General features: G+C 36.8%; 2 protein-coding genes across 6 annotated transcripts; one reads left to right on the top strand and one right to left on the bottom strand.

Annotated features, from left to right (window-relative positions):
* The first annotated feature begins 6576 nt into the window (after positions 1–6576).
* Positions 6577–9325, top strand: si:dkey-238c7.16 (uncharacterized protein LOC559078 homolog). Of its 2 annotated transcripts, XR_009423201.1 has the most exons (3): positions 6577–6727; positions 8287–9060; positions 9133–9325. XR_009423201.1 is itself a non-coding variant. In XM_059506846.1 (2 exons), exon 2 carries the CDS (start codon positions 8295–8297, stop codon positions 8955–8957), a length of 663 nt encoding a protein of 220 aa, XP_059362829.1. In that variant the 5' UTR covers positions 6577–6727; positions 8287–8294; the 3' UTR covers positions 8958–9063. The 2 variants fall into 2 exon arrangements, 1 of the variants encoding a protein (XP_059362829.1); XM_059506846.1 differs by lacking the exon at positions 9133–9325 and having other exon boundaries at positions 8287–9063.
* Positions 9326–10065: 740 nt separating this feature from the next.
* Positions 10066–21767, bottom strand: terb1 (telomere repeat binding bouquet formation protein 1). 4 transcript variants are annotated; one of them, XM_059506842.1, is made up of 21 exons: positions 21685–21767; positions 21177–21287; positions 20930–21058; positions 20693–20821; positions 20501–20561; positions 19765–19862; positions 19489–19617; positions 19259–19411; positions 19048–19179; positions 16145–16267; positions 15689–15804; positions 15287–15502; positions 14877–15157; positions 14469–14533; positions 14253–14348; positions 13859–14107; positions 13350–13391; positions 11889–11930; positions 11470–11519; positions 11042–11203; positions 10066–10421 (listed from the first exon to the last, which is right to left on the bottom strand). In XM_059506842.1, the coding sequence occupies exons 1-21, from the start codon at positions 21689–21691 to the stop codon at positions 10374–10376; spliced, it is 2439 nt and encodes an 812-aa protein (XP_059362825.1). In that variant the 5' UTR covers positions 21692–21767; the 3' UTR covers positions 10066–10373. The 4 variants fall into 4 exon arrangements, with proteins under 4 accessions (XP_059362825.1, XP_059362824.1, XP_059362826.1 ...); XM_059506841.1 differs by having other exon boundaries at positions 16145–16270; XM_059506843.1 differs by lacking the exon at positions 16145–16267.
* Positions 21768–21960: the final 193 nt, after the last annotated feature.

Below are 21960 nucleotides of genomic sequence, written 5' to 3' on the forward strand. Positions count from 1 at the left end.
GCAGTTTTTTTTTAAATGATGCACATAAATGCATTTAAGTTGCAAAAATAATGTTCAAACTTAACCCTAGTATAAAAGGAATAATTCACCCAAAAATATAAATTTGCTGAACATTTACTCACCCTCAGGCCATCAAAGATAGAAGTACATTTGTTTCTTCATCAGAACGAATTTAGAACTATTTAGCATTACCTCAGGTGCTTGCCACTTGGTCCTCTGCAGTGAATGGGTGCCGTCAGAATGAGAGTCCAAACATATAAAAGCATATAAAAACCATCACAATAATCCACAAGTAATCCGTTGTGATTATTGTGTAAACCACAATAATCCTACAAGTAATCCGTACGACTCCAAACCATTAATAAATGTCTCATATTGTTTGCGGTACAAACCTGAATGATGCTTAAAACATGTATCTCTAAGTGGTTCAATTTATCATTTTTGACCATATTAAAGGTTTAGATGTGGGGCAATATTGCAAAACTAGCAAATCTATAAAACAATATTCACTTAACATCCCAGAATTGTTTAATTTTTTAAAAAGTTTCAAAAGTAAACTTCGGCACTGTAAAATGAAAAAAAAAAAAAGTTTATCAAAACCTTTTAAATTAAGCTCCAAACCAATTAAAATATATGCACTGTTTAAATGATCACAGAATAGTTATTTTCCATTCATGGCCCAACAAGACCATGCCTTCTGACAGCTAACATAAAAAGAGCTTTCATAAATAACTTAAGCTGCCAGTGAAGTATGATGGCACTTATTTGCAATTCAAATGAAGCTGAAACTCTCTTTCATCTCTGACAGAGAAGATGAGATCCTCACCTGAGAATAGAGATTCTGCCACATTCATTTACAATGGCCTAGATAAGGCAATGAAGCCACTCTTGCTGAAGTCAGCCACTGAGGTAACCACTGAGGTATAGGATCTACACTTGGCCAGCTTTACCTACCGTGTGTTACTTAACAAAACAGGCAAAAATATTAATGCATGACATTTTAACAGCTGCTACAGTATGTGCCAACGCAGAAAACTGAAAAGCAAAAACAACCATAAGGAGAAAACTTTTTTAAAACATTTTATTTCATTATCATGTTTTATTTATACTGAATAATTGAATATCCACTTTCTACGTGTTCTGGAAGTGGATCACGTTATGGAAAAAAAATGGGTTGTGACTAACATTTTTGCACATAAGTTGAATATTTAGCAATTCTAAGAGAACAAAAAAATACTTTTAAATGTACAATTACTGTTCAAATGTGCCAAATCTTTCACTTTTTAAAGGAATAGTTCACCCAAAAATGTTCTTCAGCAAAACATTGCATCACTTATTCACAAGTGGAATAGGTGAATGGGTGCCGTCAGAATGAGAGTCCAAACATCTGATAAAAGCATCACGATAATCCACATGACTCCAGTCCATCAATTAACAATTTGTGAAGTCTGAATTCTGACGGCACCCATTCACTACAGATGATCCATTGGTGAGCAGTGATGTTATGCTACATTTATCCAACTCTCTTCCGATTAAGAAACAAACTCATCTACATATTGGATTGTCTAAGCGTAAAAAAAATCCTGAAAAATTAATTTTTGGGTGTACTATTCCTGTAATATTGTGTAATGAGGTAATTCCCCTGTAATTCTGTACAAAATTTTATATGTAATATAATCTGAAGATGCAATTAAACTTCTGTATGAAAACACATTTATTTTAGATAACACTAACACAAAAAGGTCAAAAAGAGCATCAGTTAGGCATGGCATTTATCTGAAGCATCAAAGTTCATTACTTGTGTGTTTTTGTCTTCATGTGATTGCAGATCTAAGTCAATCTTACTGTCGCGTCTGGTTGAGCGTTGAAGGATTAAGAAAAGAGTAAAATCTTTTTGTTAATCTGGTGCTTTGTAGAGAGAGAGAGAGGGGGGGGGGGATTTGCTAGTTGATTTCCTGTCAGCAAACTTAATTTCAGAGCAGGAAAAAAAGAATTCAGTGTTATGTATGAGTAAAACAATGTGTGACCTGCCAGTGAACCAAGACATGTAAATTGTTTTACTTAATTATATTTATATTAATAAACATAAATATAAGTCATATTTAAACACAATCGAAATTAAACTAATTAAAAGAACATTTACGTTTGTGTTTAAAACTATACAGCATGCATGTGCTCAGCCAATTGAATATTAAGAGTGGAAGAAAGACCATAGAATACGAGTAAACTAAACCCAAACACTTATGACAGCCATATGGCCACACACACACACACACACACACACACACACACACACACACACACACACACACACACACACAGAGAGAGAGTGTATTAAATCTTTTACATTCTCAGAGTAGCTGTTCAGCAGAGCAGCCAAATGTTTTGCATCCTTCAGATTCATCAAAACAGTCTCATCCTACTGTAATCATTCTCTCTAATACACACTCCAGATGTAGTCCCATAATGCACAACCACAATAACCTCTTATCAGAATCAGTAACATTACATGCTTCATATATGACGCTTAATATCACCTGATATTTTATATGTACGTATATATTTCAAACCCACAGCACAGAACACGTGGTAGATAAACCCTGTATAGCCAGCCATATGTGTATGTGATTTGAAGGGTTAAATCCAGGAAACACTCTGGATTAGACTATAACATGACACAATCAAACTGATTCCAAGATGACAGTGAAGAAACAAGCGATTTTCTTCATATATTGTAATGGATGTGTGATGTTGACATTGGTAATCTCCTCAGAAAGAGTGGTTCTCATAGCATTCTTTTTAATCACATAAATCCTTATTGCCAAACTGAGTTATTTATTGAACTGAATTGACCTATCTATCTATCTATCTATCTATCTATCTATCTATCTATCTATCTATCTATCTAGCAGATTTTCTCTAATTTCCTAATTTAGCATACAACAAATAATGTAAATAAATTGAAATTTATATTAACAGTATTACAGTTTTTGCCCCTTGCTTGAACACTATAGACCCATGCTTAGACTAAAGTAACACAACTTGAAGCTTTTGTACCCATACCTTAAACAAAAGCGCTGCTTTGCACTCTAGTTGCAATTCTGCAACACACTTACTCCTTTATGCAACACACTTGGTCCTGCATACTACACTCTATTTCATACATAAGACACTTTGTTCAAAAATGAAATCTCAGAGTGCCGTTTGGAAAACACATGTATCCAAATTACAATACACATCGGGTAATTGCTACCACTCAAATACACAACTGAAGGCACTTACTTGCAAAACTGAACACCAATCAGCCAGCTACAAAAAGCCCTCAGTTTAGCCATTTCAAGAACTTTGCAAGCATGGATGGAGGGAGAGCAAGAAGAAGAGGAAGAGCAAGAGGAAGAGGAGGAGGAGGAAGGGGAAGAGGAGGAGGAGGAGGAGGAGGAGGAGGAGGAAGAGGAGGAGGAGGAGGAGGAGGAGGAGGTTGAAGAGGCCATGTACGGACCCCTATTTCTGATGATATAAGAGCAACTTTGGTGGACCATGTCATCAACCATGGCCTAACTGTGAGGGAAGCTGGGCAGAGAGTCCCCCACACGCCCGCATGTCTCTTCTGCAGGCAATGGAACAGACCTGTGATGACATTCAGGTGACAGCAATCCATGGATGGTTTCGACATGCAAGGGGATATTTTCCCCTGTGCCTAGCTGGAGAAGACATTGCTTGCGATGTCGATGAGGCCAACAGACGCCGGGATCCATGAGCCCACGAATGCACAATTGCCATGATTTTCTGTTTACAGTATAGTGTTTTTGCTTTATCTGAATTCATGTTGCTGCAATGTACAGTGCTACAATGTACAATATTGAGTAGGCCTATTTGCTTTTTTGGTTCTTTGAAAATATGCCTCCTGAAAATATGCCTTCTGAATAAACATTGAAAATCAAAGACTGCCATGTTTTATATAAAGTAGACTAGTGTGTTCCCCCTGATCTGAAAGTGTATGCATATGATGCAAGTATGTGTCCTTTTGTCATCAGAGTTACATTTTGACAAAGGAATGTTAGTTTTTGATATTAGAGTTTCAATTTGACACAGATGTGAATGGTATATTTCCCAGTGTTGTGTCATGTTTAGTTGTGTGCAGAGTTTTGGCACAGTGAGCGAAGTTTTGCAAAATGTGTTCAAGCAACGGGCAAAAACTGTAAAAATGGCAGTATAGCTCAATTGATCTATGTATCTGCCACACTCAGATTTTCACAGAAAGAAAGAAATGAAGGCAGCTGGCCTCTCTGAGAAAACATGTGGGGAGTGAGATGGAGAGAATCTTTCAGACTGAAGTCCTGATGTCAAGCAAAGTCTCAGCAAATCTCTCAACATCCCTCAGACTAAAAATAACCTCAAAATACATTAAAGCTACCAGCAATCCACTCCACACCAAAGAGGTCAGAAACACATACTGATCTTCACTGCTGCTAGTATAAAGTTGGTATAGGTAACTTTTCCTTTACTAGTATGACTATCCTGAAAATTTAAATCGCAAAACTTTTAAGTCATATCCTTATTTACAATGGACCACATCCGTTAGATGTTTGATCTTATAATCTTGAGATGAAACGTGACCTTGGTGGAAAGGCAATGATTTCTGTAGAAATCTCTATGTTAAATCTCAGTCTGTTACATCATCAGACATATATATTGCTACATATGAGATCAAAGACACAATGGATAAATCCCAAGGCATTACCATTACGCATGCTCTGAATGACAATGAAACTCTTATTTCTGGCTGGAGTGGCATCGCAGCATCCGCTGCATCTAAATTTAGATTTTTAAATTTTTTTGGCTTTACTTTGAAATAAAAGAAACATAAATGTGACCTCTTAATTGCCAATTTTTCCAAATTAAGATTTATACATCATCTGAAAGCTGAATAAATAAGCTTTCCATCGACGTATGTTTTTTTATGACAATATTTGATCGAGATACAACTATTTGAAAAAAAATCTAAATATTGAGAAAATCGCCTTTAAAGTTGTCCAAATGAATTCTTAGCAATGCATATTACTAATCAAAAATGAATTTGATATATTTATAGTAGAAAAATTACAAAATATCTTCATGGAACATGATCTTTACCTAATGTCCTAATGATTTTTGGCATAAAAGAAAAATCTATCATTTTGACTCATACAATGTTTTTTCGGCTATTGCTACAAATATACCCCAGCGATTTAAGACTGGTCTTGAGAGAGCTGGAAAACAAAAACACGCTAGCACTCCAACTCTACTTGTCTTTCCTCCGAAACATGTTTCTAATCATCTCGGAGTATTTACTTTCTGTGCAAAGAGCTTCCTTTGGAAAAGGACGAAAGAGCATGAAAATGTCGTGACAGACACAGAGAGGAATCAAAATGAAGGGATTGAGAGTCTTAAGAGTGATAACAGCTTCATCACTGTCTCTCACATTCATTGCATAAGCAGATAGTTCTCACAGCTCTGCAATTACTGCTTCAGCTGCACAATTACTGCTAGAAACAACAGCTGCCATCATCCACCGCAAAAACACCGATGATTGCACACACAAACATGTGAGAGATAACGATAGAGATGAAGTTGCATGAATATTTAAACGTAAAGGCATAAACCAATGCTTTAATCTCAAGGTCATCACAGGTTAATTTGTAAATAATAATAAATAAATAAATAATCAGATTACTATTATAGCTCTTTGTCTCCATCTTGTGGATAATTTCTAAAAGCAGCAGCAGCAAAATAAATAAATAAATTAAATCATTAAATAAATAAATAAAATGTGCCATTATAAAATAAAATATTACAAAATATAGCCTGACATTTTTTTTAGTTCGGAGCCTTCCTCATTTCTGACTTTGACATGGATTTACAGCAGCAGGATTATCGGTAGCATAATTCCTGAAATACTCAATACCGTCAGTAAAATGTTTGGATCAGTAATTGTAGCTATTTGTTGTGTCTGTGTAACCTTGTCAATGTAAACATGCAGCTCTGAATGCCTGGCCACCATTGAACCATTTGTGCAGTCAAAGAGGCAGAAAATGACTCACTTTAATCAATAGTTCCACATTTTAAAACCGGTGACGCTGTGCACGAGCGCGGTCAGGGAGTGTCCGTGTGGAACAAGTACATTTCCAACAGCTCTGTTAACGGAGTAGGTCAGGGGTAGCATTAGATCCGATTCATTTTACTGATTCGGTTCGTTTTAGTGAACCGGTTCAAAACGGATTCTTTTGAGTAAAGTTTTCCTAGATTTGTGGATTTTAGCGGTTTTGTTTTTATGTATTCAAAATTATGTTAGTCCTTAAATACAGTGTGCGAGTTATACTTAAAAACTGAATAGTGGATAAATTGTGCCACAAGACTGGCATTTAATTTTAGCCGCGCAATCGGTTTGTCTCACGCAATTAAATTGTTTTAGCATAGTCAAACTTGTGATTTGTAAATTCACAATTACCTGGCATGTAATGTAATGACATGTTTTGTCGACCCAACGTGTATTCAAAAATTATCACATTTCTGCCGTCTAACTTTTCGAATCGGCTCAAATGAATCATTAAAAAGAATCAGTTCAAAAGAGTGATTCATCTGGAAACTGTGCATCACTATCTGAGAGTTTTCTCCTTTTGCACAGTCAGTCTCTCCATCCCAGATCCTGCCTCTGCTCGCGTTTCCACTCATTTACTGTTCAACGAAGGTAGGATTTTACTTAATTACCAATTTGATTTGCCACGCATGCAAAACGGCAGTGTTTGCGTTTTGGATTAATACAATAAGTATCTTGCTTATCTGCAGTCTCAGTAACGTTAGGACTCTGCTTTGTCCTGTTGTCTCAGCTCTGATGCCACGTCAGTGGGGAAAATTATAACGGGTTTAAACTAACCATGTTATTTATTTATTTTTTTTAGGTTTAATTATTTAAAAAACTTAATTTGACAGTTTAAATTGTGCTTTAAACCTCTTTACAAGAGTGTGGTCCCCAAGTGAGACCCATATTCAAAGGGCTTAAGCAGCTGGAAGGTGTGGCCGAGATAAAATAAGAGTTTAAATGGTCTTACATTTACATTTAATCATTTAGCAGACGCTTTTATCCAAAGCGACTTACAAATGAGAACAATAGAAGCAGTCAGGTCAACAAGAGAACAACAACAGTATACAAGTGCCATGACAAGTCTCAGTTAGTCTAATATAGAACGCATAGCCAGGTTTTTTTTTTTAATAAATGAAAAGACAAGAAAAGGAAAAGTGCTGGTATTAGTTGGTTAAGTGCAGGCGAAAAAGATGAGTCTCTAGACGTTTCTTGAAAATGAGCAAAGACTCAGCGGTACGAATTGAGATTGGGAGGTCATCCACCAGCTGGGCACAGTCCAGGAAAAGGACCGTGAGAGTGATTTTGAACTTCTTTGGGATGGCACCACAAGGCGTCGTTCACTTATTAGACGTCGTCTTACATATTATTATAAGACGTCGTCTTACATATTAACTTTATATATATATCAAAATAAATGAATATAGTTAAAATAATGAGAAGTTTTTTTCTTCTTCTATTTAATGTCCAGAGTATGAAAATATAAAAATATCTCTGTGCTTTTATTTACATGCATGCCAATGCAAGCTCTTCATATCCATCAATGTGTGCTTGTTTCTCTGCCCTATTTAGTGGTCAATAAAACCACAGAAGAACATGATGTTCAGATGTCTAAAAAATTAAACCATGCTGCTTCCCAAATTTCAGCATCATAACTCAGAATTTTATCCAACATAGTTTTTCAAGATTGAAGAGATCTATAAAGGCTTATTCAGTTGTTTTTGTTCTACATGTTCTGCTGGTGATGTTTTACATACAGTAAATATATGCAAAACACCCTGTACATGATACATATATGTTAACTTTCTCAAATTGTGACTAACATCTCTTGAATAAGTTGAGAATTACAAGTTGTAATTTTTTTAAAAATTTGTATTCTTTTGTCATTCCTGCTAAAGCAACTTCCTGTGGCATTCCTTTCCATTATGTGAGGTTTTATACTGTTTCCAAAACAGTAGTCTGTATCTGTAGACTGTTTCTACAATATCTGTAGTCCAGTTAATAGTCGGAAAACTTCACCATGAAAATTTTGTTCATGGCCCAGTGACAACCTATTACTTTGTTCTCCTAGTATTTTAGAAACTAGTTAGACTGGTGTGGTATAGCTACATAAAATTAGTTGTTTGTGTGAATTGGCTTTAATAACTGTGATGTATCTCTATTGCAAGGCGGCAGAATGGGAGCAAAGCTCAGTCAGAAGAAGAGTGAAGCAGAGACAGTAAGTCCAGCTGTAGAAGAGGGCTCACCTGTGGCTGAAAATGCAGAGCAGAAATCTTCTGAAGGTGAGGTTCAAGAAGATAGCATGCCTGCAGAAGAGAACACCGGTGGGCCTGGCTCTCCAAGCAGTGTTCTGCAGAGTCTTACACAAGCTGTAGGAGAAACGGTCAACGCAGTCACTGAACAGATTGCTGCACCGGTGGAAGATGTTGTAAACAAAGGTATTGAAGCAGTGGAGTCCGCACTGGCATCCGTCAGCCTGATTGAGAAGGAACCTGAACCTGAACAGAAGTCTGAACCTGTAGATCTCGCCGATTCTGATGTTCTCCAAGAACCCAGCCTCTTGGATGACCTGCTGAAATCTCCACTCTCAGAAGCCCTCATTTCTGGAGTCACTATGGTGAGTGAAGCCATGACCAGTGGGATGGTTGAAGACAAAATTAGCAGTCCTGCACCAGCTGAGAACAAGGATTTGTTGGAATGTCTGGACAAGGTGGAGATGCCCTCAGTGGACCCCCTGGACTGTAAACTGACCCATGAATTCACAATCCCTAACTCAGATCCATCATTCACTTTGGAAGATATGGGACAGAATGCAGTTGATGCAGTCAACTTTATATAAACCACTACACTCGCCTCTAGAAAATGGCGGCTGGAAGATCATTACGTGCAATTATGTCGTAACAATATTCAAGAAATTAATGAACTTTTTTTTTTATGAGGATGTAGTCATGAAACAGGGATGTTTATCATTCAGAATTGAATTGATGTAGCAAACTGGATGCAGAATTAGTTAGAAATAATTCAAATGAATTGAAGTTTAAAGAATTTCATAATCCTTTTTTTATCAGAAACATTGCCTTATTTGAAAGTTTGGACCACAGTTTAAAAAGCCTTGATGTTTGAAGATTATTATTAGTCAATGGAGCCAGTTCTTTCATTCTGAGTTTTACACAACCCTGTCATGAAAGTGACATGTAAAACCAGCCAACTCAGATATCTAATGAACATTCCTTATGCCTACCAATTATTGAAAAGCAGCAAACCAGCTGTCTTAATATCTTTTCTCGATGGTCTATTTTCTTCCAAGCTCTTGGTGATTGTGTATGAACCGTTCAGTCTCCCATTGGGGAAGAAGAAGAGAATGTACATTAAAACAATGATTGTAGTAAAGGAAAATAAAGACTGTAACACATCACAATAACATTGCTCCCCGATTTGTATTTTGTATTTAATCAAATATTGTTTGTGGAATGCATTCCTACAGTATCTTCTCAAACATCGGAGCAAAACATCAATATGTGAAAATAGCTTGATTCAACATTACTGCAATGCTTTTGGTGTTAGAAATAAAAATCAAAACACAGAAGTATACGAACAATCCCAAAACATGGGAGTTTCCTTGGGAAGATAACATGCACCATCTCCTTCAGTTTTCTCAGCAGAGCTTCTGGGGAGAGGGGCAACATTCTTTCCAGAGGAAAGGGGTCTCATGGGAGAGTTTTTTTTTCAGGTTAACTTTCTGGCTCTTTTCCCAAGAAACTTATAAACAAACATTTTTTAACTGAGTATTCTGTGCTGAACATGTATTAAAGTTTTGATGACATTTTTAGCTGCTTCCGTTTTTGGAATCTCAAGGAAATGCCATGCCTCATTATCCTTGTATAACAGAGCTTTGTGAACTTCAGCCATAAGAGGAATGAATTTAGATGACATAGCTCTAGGGAATCTACAGTTGCACAACAAGTAAACTTTATTCAAATATACACACAGTATGAACTCCCATGCAAATAAAGTGGATTTGACAGAAAACAAATAAATGGGTAACTGATACACATATCTTACGTTGGAGAAAAATATAACAACATTTTAAAACTAAATATTTTTTCCTTTTCTCTTTAGTGCAAATGAAGCTATTATCTAACACATCACCTCGTTGTACAGCAAAATAAGGGTACAAAAAACTCTAGGAATAAAAATATGCAATACATAAATCAACAAATAGTGATGGCTGAAAATGAGTTAAACTGGTGATGTTTTAGTTGTCTCCTGCCCCAGACAGATCCTTTGGCAAAGATTTGGCTTTCTGTCAGTAAAAGAGAAAAAAACCCAATCAAGATTCTGGACGATCAGTACTGGGGAAATGAAACAGGAAGCAAAAATATGATATGTTTTTTTCTTTCACAATACAAGGCTAGATTGCACGACACAGCCATGAAGGCACTGGCACGGCAATATCACTAACATCTGAAGGCGACGGACACATTCCATAGAGGCCACAGTTTCTTTAGCATTTCCTCTTAGTGAGATCATTCTTTCAGTCTAATATCGGGTTGTTTAATCATTACTATTCACTTTGAATCAGTACATGGGAGCACCTCATAAAAAATGGCTTTTTACCACAAAAAAATACGCTACTGTTCAAAAGTTTGGGGTCAGTAAGATTTTCTTAATCATCTCTTATGCTCAACAAGTCTGCAGAAATACAGTAAAAAAAAAAGTTATGACTTGTTTTCTATATTAATTATATAATTAAATTGTGAAATTTAGCACTCTTGCAGTTTCTCACCACTGTAATGTAAATCTTGGTTGAAGAGTGATTTTGATGTAAAATATTAAGTGAACATTTTGACAGCCTTTGTTAAATTTACTCACAAGATACAGTATTCAGAAAACTGATTTTCATCACTGTTGGTCATGTCATACCTGCATGTGTTGGTACTTCTTGGCCAGGTCTACATTGGTGCGTCCGGGCTGGAAGGGATACGTCCAGAGGATGGAGTTCCAGGAATGGCCAAACCTCTTCACACCAATTTTGAGGTACTGCAACTCATCAGCAGAAAAGTTCCGCCTGCGTCTGCCTGAAGACTAAAGCAGAAAACCTTCACAAATTAAAACATTTAGATAAAAATGGGGACTAAAGAGGATATGCATTATGTTTATGAGTGCACAAGTATGAAAGGTTCATAGTAAGTTTATCTTTAAAGTCGATGTGTACTGTAATAAACCTAGGCATTGGATGATTGCCTGTTCAATGAAAATATTAAAACAATATAGGATGTTTCAAGTTCAATGCAAGTTACGTTAGTGTGAAATCATGGTATATAATTCACCTAATACTAACAGTACCATACCAAAGTTTTCTTAAGACGGCTGTTATCCATGTTCTTTTTTATGCCTTGGCCTGAAAGAAAATTAAAAAAGAAAAATAGAGGAAGTGGAATTAATGAACCAAACCATACAAAAAGTGTCCCTGCTGGTAACAGCAATACAAATGGAGAGACTTGCACAGGCAGCAGGGAGGTTTATTGATCTTTAGAATGATTTAGTGGGGAGTCTGTGAAACTGAACACATAGTGCTGAACCCTGTACTAGTATCCTACTGAACAAATACACAGTGTTCTTTAGCAGGACTACAGCAGGACATTCCTCTCAGCATGAAAAGCATTCTTATAACCAGGATCTCTACTTTTATCAAATGTAAGGTGTAGTTTACAGATGTTTATTGTGGCACAGACATTATAAATTTTAAGGGAAAGAACACTTCTCTTACTGTATATTTCTCTCAGTCTTCTCAGGGGTGTGAGCCTAACACCTAAAGAGGGAAACACTGAGAATTAGAGAGCAGAAAAGACAAACCAAATGCACTAAAGATATCATGTGAAAATGTCCTGTTGTTAAAGATTAAAGAGGCTTTTAGATATTTCTATACAATTACTGGGACATAATACATCATACAATCTCAATTCCACAGACCATTTGTCACATACTGTTTGTATTTTAATCATCTATCTGAACAGAGTTCCTATAAAACAGAATATAAACTGATCATCAGACTTTGGATGTAATTTTAAATTCCCAACACTTTCCAAATATACATTGTTGCTTTGGACTGAAGTATTTGCAAAAGGAATAAATGTAAATCATAAGGGTGTGTTTGGTCATATACAGTACAATACAGTCACATTGTTCCATCAACAAACAAAAACCTTGCAAATGCAGTATGTGAATGTGTGTATTGTGTACACACTGAACTTGTTAAAGTGAAACAGTTTGTGTGCTTGTGTCTGGACATATCCTCAGTTCTAATAACTAGAGGTCAGAACACACAACTATAATCTACGCATCTTCCCTACACATATGCTCCAACCATCTTCCTATGTAACTGTCTTTCTCTAACACACACACACACACACACACACACACCATTCTCTATGATTAACTTGTTTCATCCAGGCATTAAAATATCTATAAAGTAATAAAAATACAAGTTCAAAATAATAATAATATAAAATAATTATTTTTTTTTTCAGTTGAAATGAAATAAAGCCAATTAATGCAATTAAAAAAGGTAATGTATCCATTAAGATAATCATAGAGTTATTCTTAATTTTGTTTGGTCAATTGCAGCACTGAACAGTAACATATAATGGCTGCCAAATAAAAAATGGCTACTTTTACATTAGCACCAATTAGAATTGCTTATTAGTGCCATATTTTGAGTAATAAAAATGGTTCCTGATCACCCTTTCCAGGTTTGATTATGGATAATGACTGGATGACACTGCATTACCCTTTACTTGACAATTATAGTGAGAACATCTCTAAAAAGTTCAGTAAGTCTTGAGGTTACAGGAAAAAAGCCACATCGGAACAACTGAACAGCACTCAAGAGACCACAACTCGGCAATAGAGGGAATGGAATGAGTGAGACTGAGTGGGAAAAGGAGGACAAAAGGAAAAAACTGAGCACAAAGATGGAAAGACATTTCTGCAACATAGACAAAAGTCAAAAGCACAGATGAGTCTTGTGTTACATAACTACCTTATTCACTAATACAACCTGGCTCTTTGCACGCAGATCCACCGTTTATCAAATATATGGGGCAGTTTGCAGATGTTTATAGTGGCACAGACATTATGAATGTTACTTCTCCCCTCACCTCTAAACTGAAATATTATCTGAGAGCTACAGTTCTCTTTTGTCCTGAAACAGAAAGAAAATGTATCTTACTGTATAATTCTCTCGGTCTTCTCAGGGGTGTGAGACTAACACCTGGAGAAAGAAACAGAGAATAAGAGAGCAGGAAACAAGCACCAAATGCACTAAAATTGCAAATATAGCATGTGAAGATAAGTATACTTCTATGCAATAACTGGGACTATTGTTATTGCATAAATATATATAAAAAAAATGTATACTGTTAAATTGCATCTTGATTCCAAAGACCATTTGTCACATACTGTTTGTATTCGAATCATCTATCTGAACAGAGTTTGTATAAAACAGAATGTAAAAGGATCATCAGACTTTGTATGTAATTTAAAATTCCCAATTCTTTCCCAATATGCTTTGTTGCTTTGGATGAAAGCATCTGCTAAATGAATAAATGTAAATCAATAGGGCGTGTTTGGTTCTCCAGGCCTTGTTCTATCAAAGCTGCTTTTAAACATTTGAGGTCGGAGCAATTCTTCAACACTCCCAAAGACATTCTGGAAGACTATGTCGACGCCATCTCTTACATTTGTCTGATGGTTGGTGACTCAGCCTGTGTTTTTCCCTCTGGCTCCTCTCTGTATCCTCACTAGTGCTCTTTCTGTTTTTGTCATGTGTGTGTGTTTGAGTGTGGCTAGTCCTCTTTAACTGCTGGCTTCTCCTAAATCGATCCTCAGCCTCTCGTAGCACCAGGTGAAAGTCACACTGAAACCTGCAGCTACGCAACACAGTGCCAAATGAACGACTGTCCATCTCATTCATATGTTTCACACAACCTGAGAGGGGGAAAAGGTGCGTGTGTGCACATGACAGCATGGAGGAAAGAAAAAACATGGAGAGTTCTGAACAACCAGAAAGTGGCAGTAATGCTTTTATTATCTAATGTGTTGTTTGTTTTTTTGTATTTATATAGACACACACCTGCACAGCGTAGATCCCTGGGTTTAGAGGCAGAGGGCGGCTTCAGAAACTTGTTAATTTCTCTGTCTAACAGCTCAGAGCACAGAGACATCTCATCTGAAAACAACAGAACAGCAAAGAACTTGATTACTAATAAAAAAGTTTGTAGGTGAAGAGAAATCAAAGGGTTTTCTGTGACTTAGCACAAAGCAAGCGTGATGTTTTAGTAGGATTTACCATCAGAGCGAGCGTGTGTGCAATGGTTCCTCTTCATGGGATCAGGATGTCTGAAAATATCTGGGCTGAAACCCAAGAAATATAAAACGAGAGAAATGTCACTCCCTCGAGTGGAAAAATTTACTGACTGTCTTGAAAAGTCATTGAAATGAAATGAATTATGTATATCGGAATTAAATGTGAACATTCTAATCCTTAATAAAACAACTAGGTATGAGAAAAGCAAGAATAACTCCAACTATACTATCACATTTGCAAAAAATCTATTTGTTAACTTTTTTTAGTGTATGATATATTTCTGAAAGGCGGTTATTTGAACTCTTTATACACCAAATTACATGTATTTTAACAGTGTTTATCTAGCAAACTGTAAAAGCAAAACATTCATTTTTTATTGTTAATGTTTACCCCTGTGTATCTCTGCCGCCCTCTATTGGCGTGCTGCAGTTCTGTAGAAGTTTGTTGCCATCATCATCTGAGTCTAGATTCATCTTCTTGAATCTCTTTGCCACTCTTTCAGACTGAATTTTCCTGTCCAATTCTCTCTTTTTCACATCTCCCTCCTGGGTGTCACTCCTCTCATCCTCTCTCATTAGTTCATGCTCTCTCTCGTTGCCCTTTTCACAGCTAGGGTCTTTGAAGTGAGTGACTTGGGAAGGATTCAAACACTCTTCAGTGCTGACACACCGCTACTTACAAACACAAAACTAACAATTAACACAAACATACTCTCTGTTGTTGCAACGGCTGTAAACCGATGCAGAATGCTTAACATTTACACATTACTATCTATTAATGTGTTTACATGTCATTCTCACCGAGTTCTCTTTGTTGTATGGTATTTCGTTTGTGTTTGGTCGTTCTATAGTTCCTGCAAGGGTTGTGTGTAGCTCCCCAAATACTCGATGGTAACCTTTGACCTTTCGCATCACAGAACCCTCCCACCATGCTTCATTACATTCCATAGATGAGGCCGACCTCTGATTGCTGCTCTGCTGGATTTCAGTGTCTTTTCCCCAAAGTTTCACACCAGTCTTAAAATCAAAATACAAAATTAGGCAAATAAAGGAAAGAGGAAGAACTTCAGAAGAAGTTCAGAAGACAGTGTTTACATCATCCAAACGAACCTAACGCCGACGTCAATCGAACCTGGGTGCACACCAAAAGCGTTAGTGTGAAAAGCACCCTAAAATATAATATACATTCACAAACAGAAAAACCTTTTTCTCCAGGAGCTGAAGTCTCTGGAGGATTTCTCCAGCAGACCGCCAGTGACTCTCCATGTCACTCTCCTCCTGTAGATCCATAGGTGACAGGCCTGTGCCTAGTGATTCAGCTGGGTGGAGAATTAAAATAAATCTCAAATCCTCATGTGCCAAAGTGTCAGTTTAACAGAAGCAGGACATTAAAAGAAGAGTGTTGTTACTAAGTGCTGTGATGTGGTGCACCTAAAATTAATAGCATATAGACTAGTACTCTCCTGAATAAATCTTTTATTTTTTTCTGGCTTTTTCATTAAAAAATGTATTTGCATTTTTATATCAAGAAAAGATTTGCCACTACTTATTGCACTGTGAACTTTGTTTCCTGCCAAAGACTCTTTTGAAATAATTTCTGCATACTACTACAACCATATATAGTGTGAATATGTACAAATATAAAAATAATTAACTCACTGATTCTCTTGCAGGTGTGCAGTACAAACATGGCTGCCTTTCTAACTTCTTCATCACTAGCTTCAGTGAGCAGTGCAATCATAATAGACAAACCTCCTGCTGACAACAACTGAGACTGATGCTCTACTGCACAGACAGGGAACAGACTAATTACAATAATATACAAGATGTTCATTTCCCAAAGGAAACACCAGTGCTTCAGAGGCAGCAAAACAGTACGAGGTACTTTACACTTGCACTGTAAAAAAGATTTTGGTGAAACAGATGCATGAAATCATACTCATGTAAGAAAGAAGACCAATTGGAACTCATATACAAGTACAAAAATTCTAATTTAAATTTAGTATATTATTTTAAATCTCTTTAAACCACATTTATTAAAATATCTACAATACAAAATTGGAATGGGACCTGTAGCTTAAAAGGTTAGTTCAGCCAAATATAAAAATTATGTCATTAATGACTCACCCTCATGTTGTTCCAAACCCGTAAGACCTCCGTTTATCTTTGGAACACAGTTTAAGATATTTTAGATTTAGTCCGAGAGCTCTCAGTCCCTCCATTGAAGCTGTGTGAATGGTCTACTGTCCATGTCCAGAAAGGTAAGAAAAACATCATCAAAGTAGTCCATGTGACATCAGAGGGTCAGTTAGAATCCTTTGAAGCATCGGAAATACATTTTGGTCCAAAAATAGCAAAAACTACGACTTAATTCAGCATTGTCTTCTCTTCCATTAGAGCCCTGCACGGGCCTCAAATCTAGGCCCGAGCCCGGCCCTGGCCCGAGACGCTCAGGCCCTAGGCCGACCCGTGTCCGACAGCTCATCAGAATTATTAGCACGAGTCCGACACGAGCCCGTGTTTTTATTTATTTATTTTATTACACAGCAGAAGCCTGCCCTATTTGCAACAATTAAAAAAGGGGTCAGTTTTGTTTTATGTTTCTTTTCATTTCTTTATCAAGTTAATTTAGAAAAATGTTTGGAGCATTTTTTTTAAAATGAAGATTTACGTTAATCAGCCGAGCCGACAGCGAGTAGCCTAAAACATATTTAATCAATTAAGCCTCTCAAATTAACGCTAATACTTTACTTGGCTACAATAAAATCCATAGATATAAAACACTTCAAGCATATCACACAGACAGTTAGTTTAATATATGTTTATTTATTAAACCACAGTGAGTAAAATTAAAAAAAAAAAAAAAATACTGAGGCAGGCTCGCAACAGCGCTCGCAAACGAAATGAGAAATAGTCTACAATCTAAACAAATTAAATTAATTAAAAACAAACTTGCAGGTTATGCAAGTTTACCTCAAAAATGCACCACAGAACATTCTTTTTCCCATTAGTTTCCAACAGTTAAACGAAAATAAAGTCCAGTCAAATGAAAAGTTAGAATAGTCTCTTACAGAGCATCGTGGAGAAAAGAATAGCATCCAGAGTGGAAGGTTTTAACCCAGTCCTCCTCTCTCAGGACACTAAACACAGTGCGAGCCAGTCTTGACAGTTGCGGTAGCAGGGTCTCGTGCTGTTTCCACCATAGCAGCACATCAAGTCCATCACCTTCCATGTTGTGATTGAGGCGCATGTATTGCTGTACTTCATCGTCGTCATCCTCGTCCTGCTCCACAATGTTTTCAAACTCGGCCAGCGCTCTCTTCTTTCCTGCGTGGCCCGCAACAACAGGTGCAGACACAGAAATGCTCGCCGCTGCATGAATCATCATTTTATTATTATTAGTTGGCCAACTAGGCTATGATAAATACATTAATTTAGAGGCCTATAATAGCTACTACTACAATAAGTGGATATAAGTGAAGTATAATCGTGGGTCGCGCTGACGGAAAAGCGTGCGTGCGTGAGACTGTCATGTCAGTAGCCTATGTCATTATAATTATAACGGGTTGAATTATCAGATTATGAAAGTTATGAGGTTATGAAATGTCTATGTTTGTTTTTCTATCATCGACGTCAACTTCTCATTTTTTTTTATTAATGTCTAAAAATATAAATAGAAGGATAACCCAAAAAAGGCCCGAGGCCCGGCCCGCATGTGAGCTATAACGTGACAATTTGCCCCGAAGCCCGGCCCTAGGGGCATAAATAAGTCGGGGCCCGTCGGGCTCGGGCTGAAATGCAGGGCTTTACCTTCCATATCTGTTGTGAGAGAGAGTTCAAAACAAAGCAGTTTGTGATATCCGGAACAAGTCAGTCTGTTTTCATTATCTGGCTCGGATCAGTGTTCATCTTCAGTTCTCTCTTCACTGCAGTTCAGTCAGTGTACTGTTTGAGTACATTAAGTCATTTGTGGATTAATGCGTATTGGAGATGAGAACCGTTTAAAATGATTCAGTTTGATTTGGTAAACTGGTTCAAAAAGATCTGGTTACATTGAATGATTCGTTCGCTAACTGGGTATCACAAACTGCTTTGTTTTGAACTCTCTCACACAACAGATATGGAAGAGAAGACAATGCTGAATTAAGTCGTAGTTTTTGCTATTTTTGGACCAAAATGTATTTTCGCTGCTTCAAAGTATTCTAACTGACCCCCTGATGTCACATGGACTACTTTGATGATGTTTTTCTTACCTTTCTGGACATGGACAGTATACCGTTCACACAGCTTCAATGGAGGGACTGAAAGCTCTCGGACTAAATCTTAAATATCTTAAACTGTGTTCCGAAGATAAACGGAGGTCTTACAGGTTTGGAACAACATAAGGGTAAGTTATTAATGGCATAATTTTAATATTTGGCTGAACTAACCCTTTAAGTGCATTGGACTAAATAACAGAAAATTAATAAGAAAAAAAGTAGCAGGAATTTGTATCTAGAACATAATCATTTTTAGAGCAAATGTATTGTATATTTACTACCATCTGGTACCCACACACTCACCACAGGCATCCGTGAGGTGTCCAATTGTCAAAACCACAGCAAGCTGGTCTTGTGGGTCAAGGTTTGGGCTGGACAACAGACACAACAGCCCTGGAATGACCCTCAGCTTTGATAAAGAAGATACTAACTGCTCTGAAACAGGAAGACAAAAGAAATGGAGAATCCAATACAACCAAGTAGTTCTCTTGGAGTGTGTGTGCATGTGTCTTACCATTGTTAGAGATGCAGGCAGAGAGTGTTTTAGTGATTACTGTAGCCATCTTACAAGCAGGAGCACTGTGTGCTGACTGGGACAACACTCTGGTAAGACTGTCTGAGAGTGAATCCAGGCCTCCCACTGACACAAAATACTCCTGAGCACAAGCTGAAAAGCACATATTTACATGAGAGCACTCAATGTGGCATTATATGTTAGTTTGTTCTGAAGTTGTGTGTGCTCACGATTGTTTGCAACAGTCATGCCAATAAATGAGCATATAGGCTGAGCCAGCTCTGCCCTGGGCAATGCCACTTCCTGCAGCCAGGTCTTCACCAGGGGAAACACATACATGCATGCATTCTGATTCTCCTCTGTCAAAAACAATGCATTGGAAGATTTTTCAACTGTTTATTTGCATGTGTGGAAATAAAAATGTTTCTCTCAATATCATTCTGAACAGACATACAGGGTTTAGTGATGGTAAAGGGGTAGAGAAGGGATGGAGAACAGAAACATACCATTTTGAGGGTTGTTGACAGAGCCGCAGAGAGCACTAGACACAGTGGCCCACAACTGCAGCTGCTCATGAGATGCGTTAAGATCTGGAAAACTCTGCCTGAAAAGTGGCAAAAGAAAGAAAGTGTGTTTAAGTGAACTTCCAGATTTTTATCTGGATTTTTGTGATTCACTTCAACAAAACACCAGACATCGAGTTTTACATGTTCCCCTTCTTCACCAAGTAGGGGAGCATATTATATTTTTAGTTTTTTCTAAATGATTTCATTTATCAAGGATATTGTCTGTGGTAGGTTTTACAAGAAAATTCTATTCAAGTTTTTCTAGTTCAAAATCTCATGTTTAATTCAATACTTCGATATGAAATGTGCTTTTCAGTGTTCCAAACCAGTGTTACTTTCTTTCTTCTGTGGAACAGTGAAAAGTCACTGAGGTCTAATATTGGCCAAATGGTTGTTATTATATAAAGAAAAACAGTTTTAAAATTATTAAGAAACATCACACAGAAGAAAAAAGTCATACAGAACAACTAATGACAGAATTTTCTGTTTTTGGCTAAACAATCCTTACCAGAATAAGAATATTTTAGACAATCCATTTTTCCATAAAACAGGTTTGAAAATTATGTGATCTTTTAACTAAAAACTGTAGTCTATCCCTTACAGCCTTGTTTTAAAGGATAAAAATAAAGCCAGAATAACTATGCATACCTGAACAAACTGAACTTTATGCGCGTACCTGAACAAATTGAGCAAGGTTTCGATACACCTGGAGGTCTTAGCAAGAGTCTGTCCAGATCCTGGAACAGAAAACATACATAAACAATTTGATTGTGAATTGCCAACCTGTTCTTCCCCCACAAACTCTGCAAAAGCACAGTATTAGCACATGAATGGTCTCATTGGACTAAAGTTTTATGGTAAACCTAACTGTTGTTGGCAACCAATACAGACAGCATGTACACCGCAACTCTTTTTTCTGTCAGAGGCATTTTCTCTTCCAGATGCTGTGCTAAGTCACGAAACGTCTCCTCTCTGCACAGTGACTGTTTACAGCTCTCTGCAAAGAAAGAATATGTATAAAGTTAAAGGTTACATTTCAAATATTAACTATTTAACAACACAATTATAAAACCACATGCATATATAATGTAAACTGCAAACACACCATGTAATTCAGCCAAGGATGCAAGTGTAAAGAGAGCAGTCTCTTTAACCTGAGAGAAAGTGCTGGACTTTGACAGGTTATAGATGAAGGAAATTCCTCCAATCTCTCTGAAGAACTCCACATACTGACCTAATACACAAAGAACACTGATCATTAAAGACAATCAAAAGGGTCATTAAAGCTAAATATTTTTTTAGGTTTGTATGAGACAATGTCAAATGAGTATGTTCTGAGCTTTAAATCAGACCGTTCTGTTTGCAGATTGAGATGATAGTGAGAAGAGCTTGTTTCTGTGATCCAGGCCATTTCATCTGGTATTTCAGACATTCAAGTAACAGACGCAAATCTGTCTTGGTAGCTGAAAACGTGAAGACTGTTAAGTCCTTTAGCTTGGAAAGCAAAATATGTACTTGAATCTGTTCAACAGATGGGTATTGTGCGATAAAACACAAAATAATATGAATACATGTTATGTTTCTACTTAAGACCAGGTACATTTGAACAGAACACAAACCAGAGAAAGACTTGACGTCATAATATCATGGAAAAAATGACATCATGATAACAGTCGTCATTAAAGACTGTGGATAACAGTTTACAGTTCAGTTTTGCACATCTTAAAGTTTCAAGATATTTAAAGATGCTTAAGAAAAAAGTTATGTAACGTTAATAACATTTTTTATGATATAAGTTAAGTTTATATGGTTACCAAAAATAAACTAACGTTACACATTCTGTTAAGATAAAATGCTCACCTTCCATTTTTTATTGTTGTACGTTACTCATTAAACCATCCTTTCCACCAACACTATATCCAAAGTGTTACTATATCCTGCAAAAAAGATAACTAATATTGTTAGAATATGGCAACGTAACGTCAACAAATAACGTTAACAACTAAGTTAACAAATATTTCTTCAAATTCGCGGAACGTAACCATATTTACCTTCCTGACTTAATTTGGTTATTTTTACCTTATATCCACGACCCAATCCTAATTTTTTACAGAATTAATAAAAAAAATGGTTGAG

Source organism: Carassius carassius, chromosome 23 (assembly GCF_963082965.1).
Source record: "Carassius carassius chromosome 23, fCarCar2.1, whole genome shotgun sequence".
NCBI classification, from domain to species: Eukaryota; Metazoa; Chordata; class Actinopteri; order Cypriniformes; family Cyprinidae; genus Carassius; species Carassius carassius.

Bases quoted from the DNA above. Each gene is read 5' to 3' on its own strand.
- si:dkey-238c7.16 (XM_059506846.1), top strand. From the start codon at position 8,295: ATGGGAGCAAAGCTCAGTCAGAAGAAGAGTGAAGCAGAGACAGTAAGT.
- terb1 (XM_059506841.1), bottom strand. The intron at 14,349-14,468 runs GTAAATCCTACT...TGTTGTTTTCAG, and splicing joins CACACACGCTCGCTCTGATG to ATGAGATGTCTCTGTGCTCT. The intron at 11,520-11,888 runs GTAAGAGAAGTG...ATTTTCTTTCAG, and splicing joins AAGACTGAGAGAAATATACA to GCCAAGGCATAAAAAAGAAC.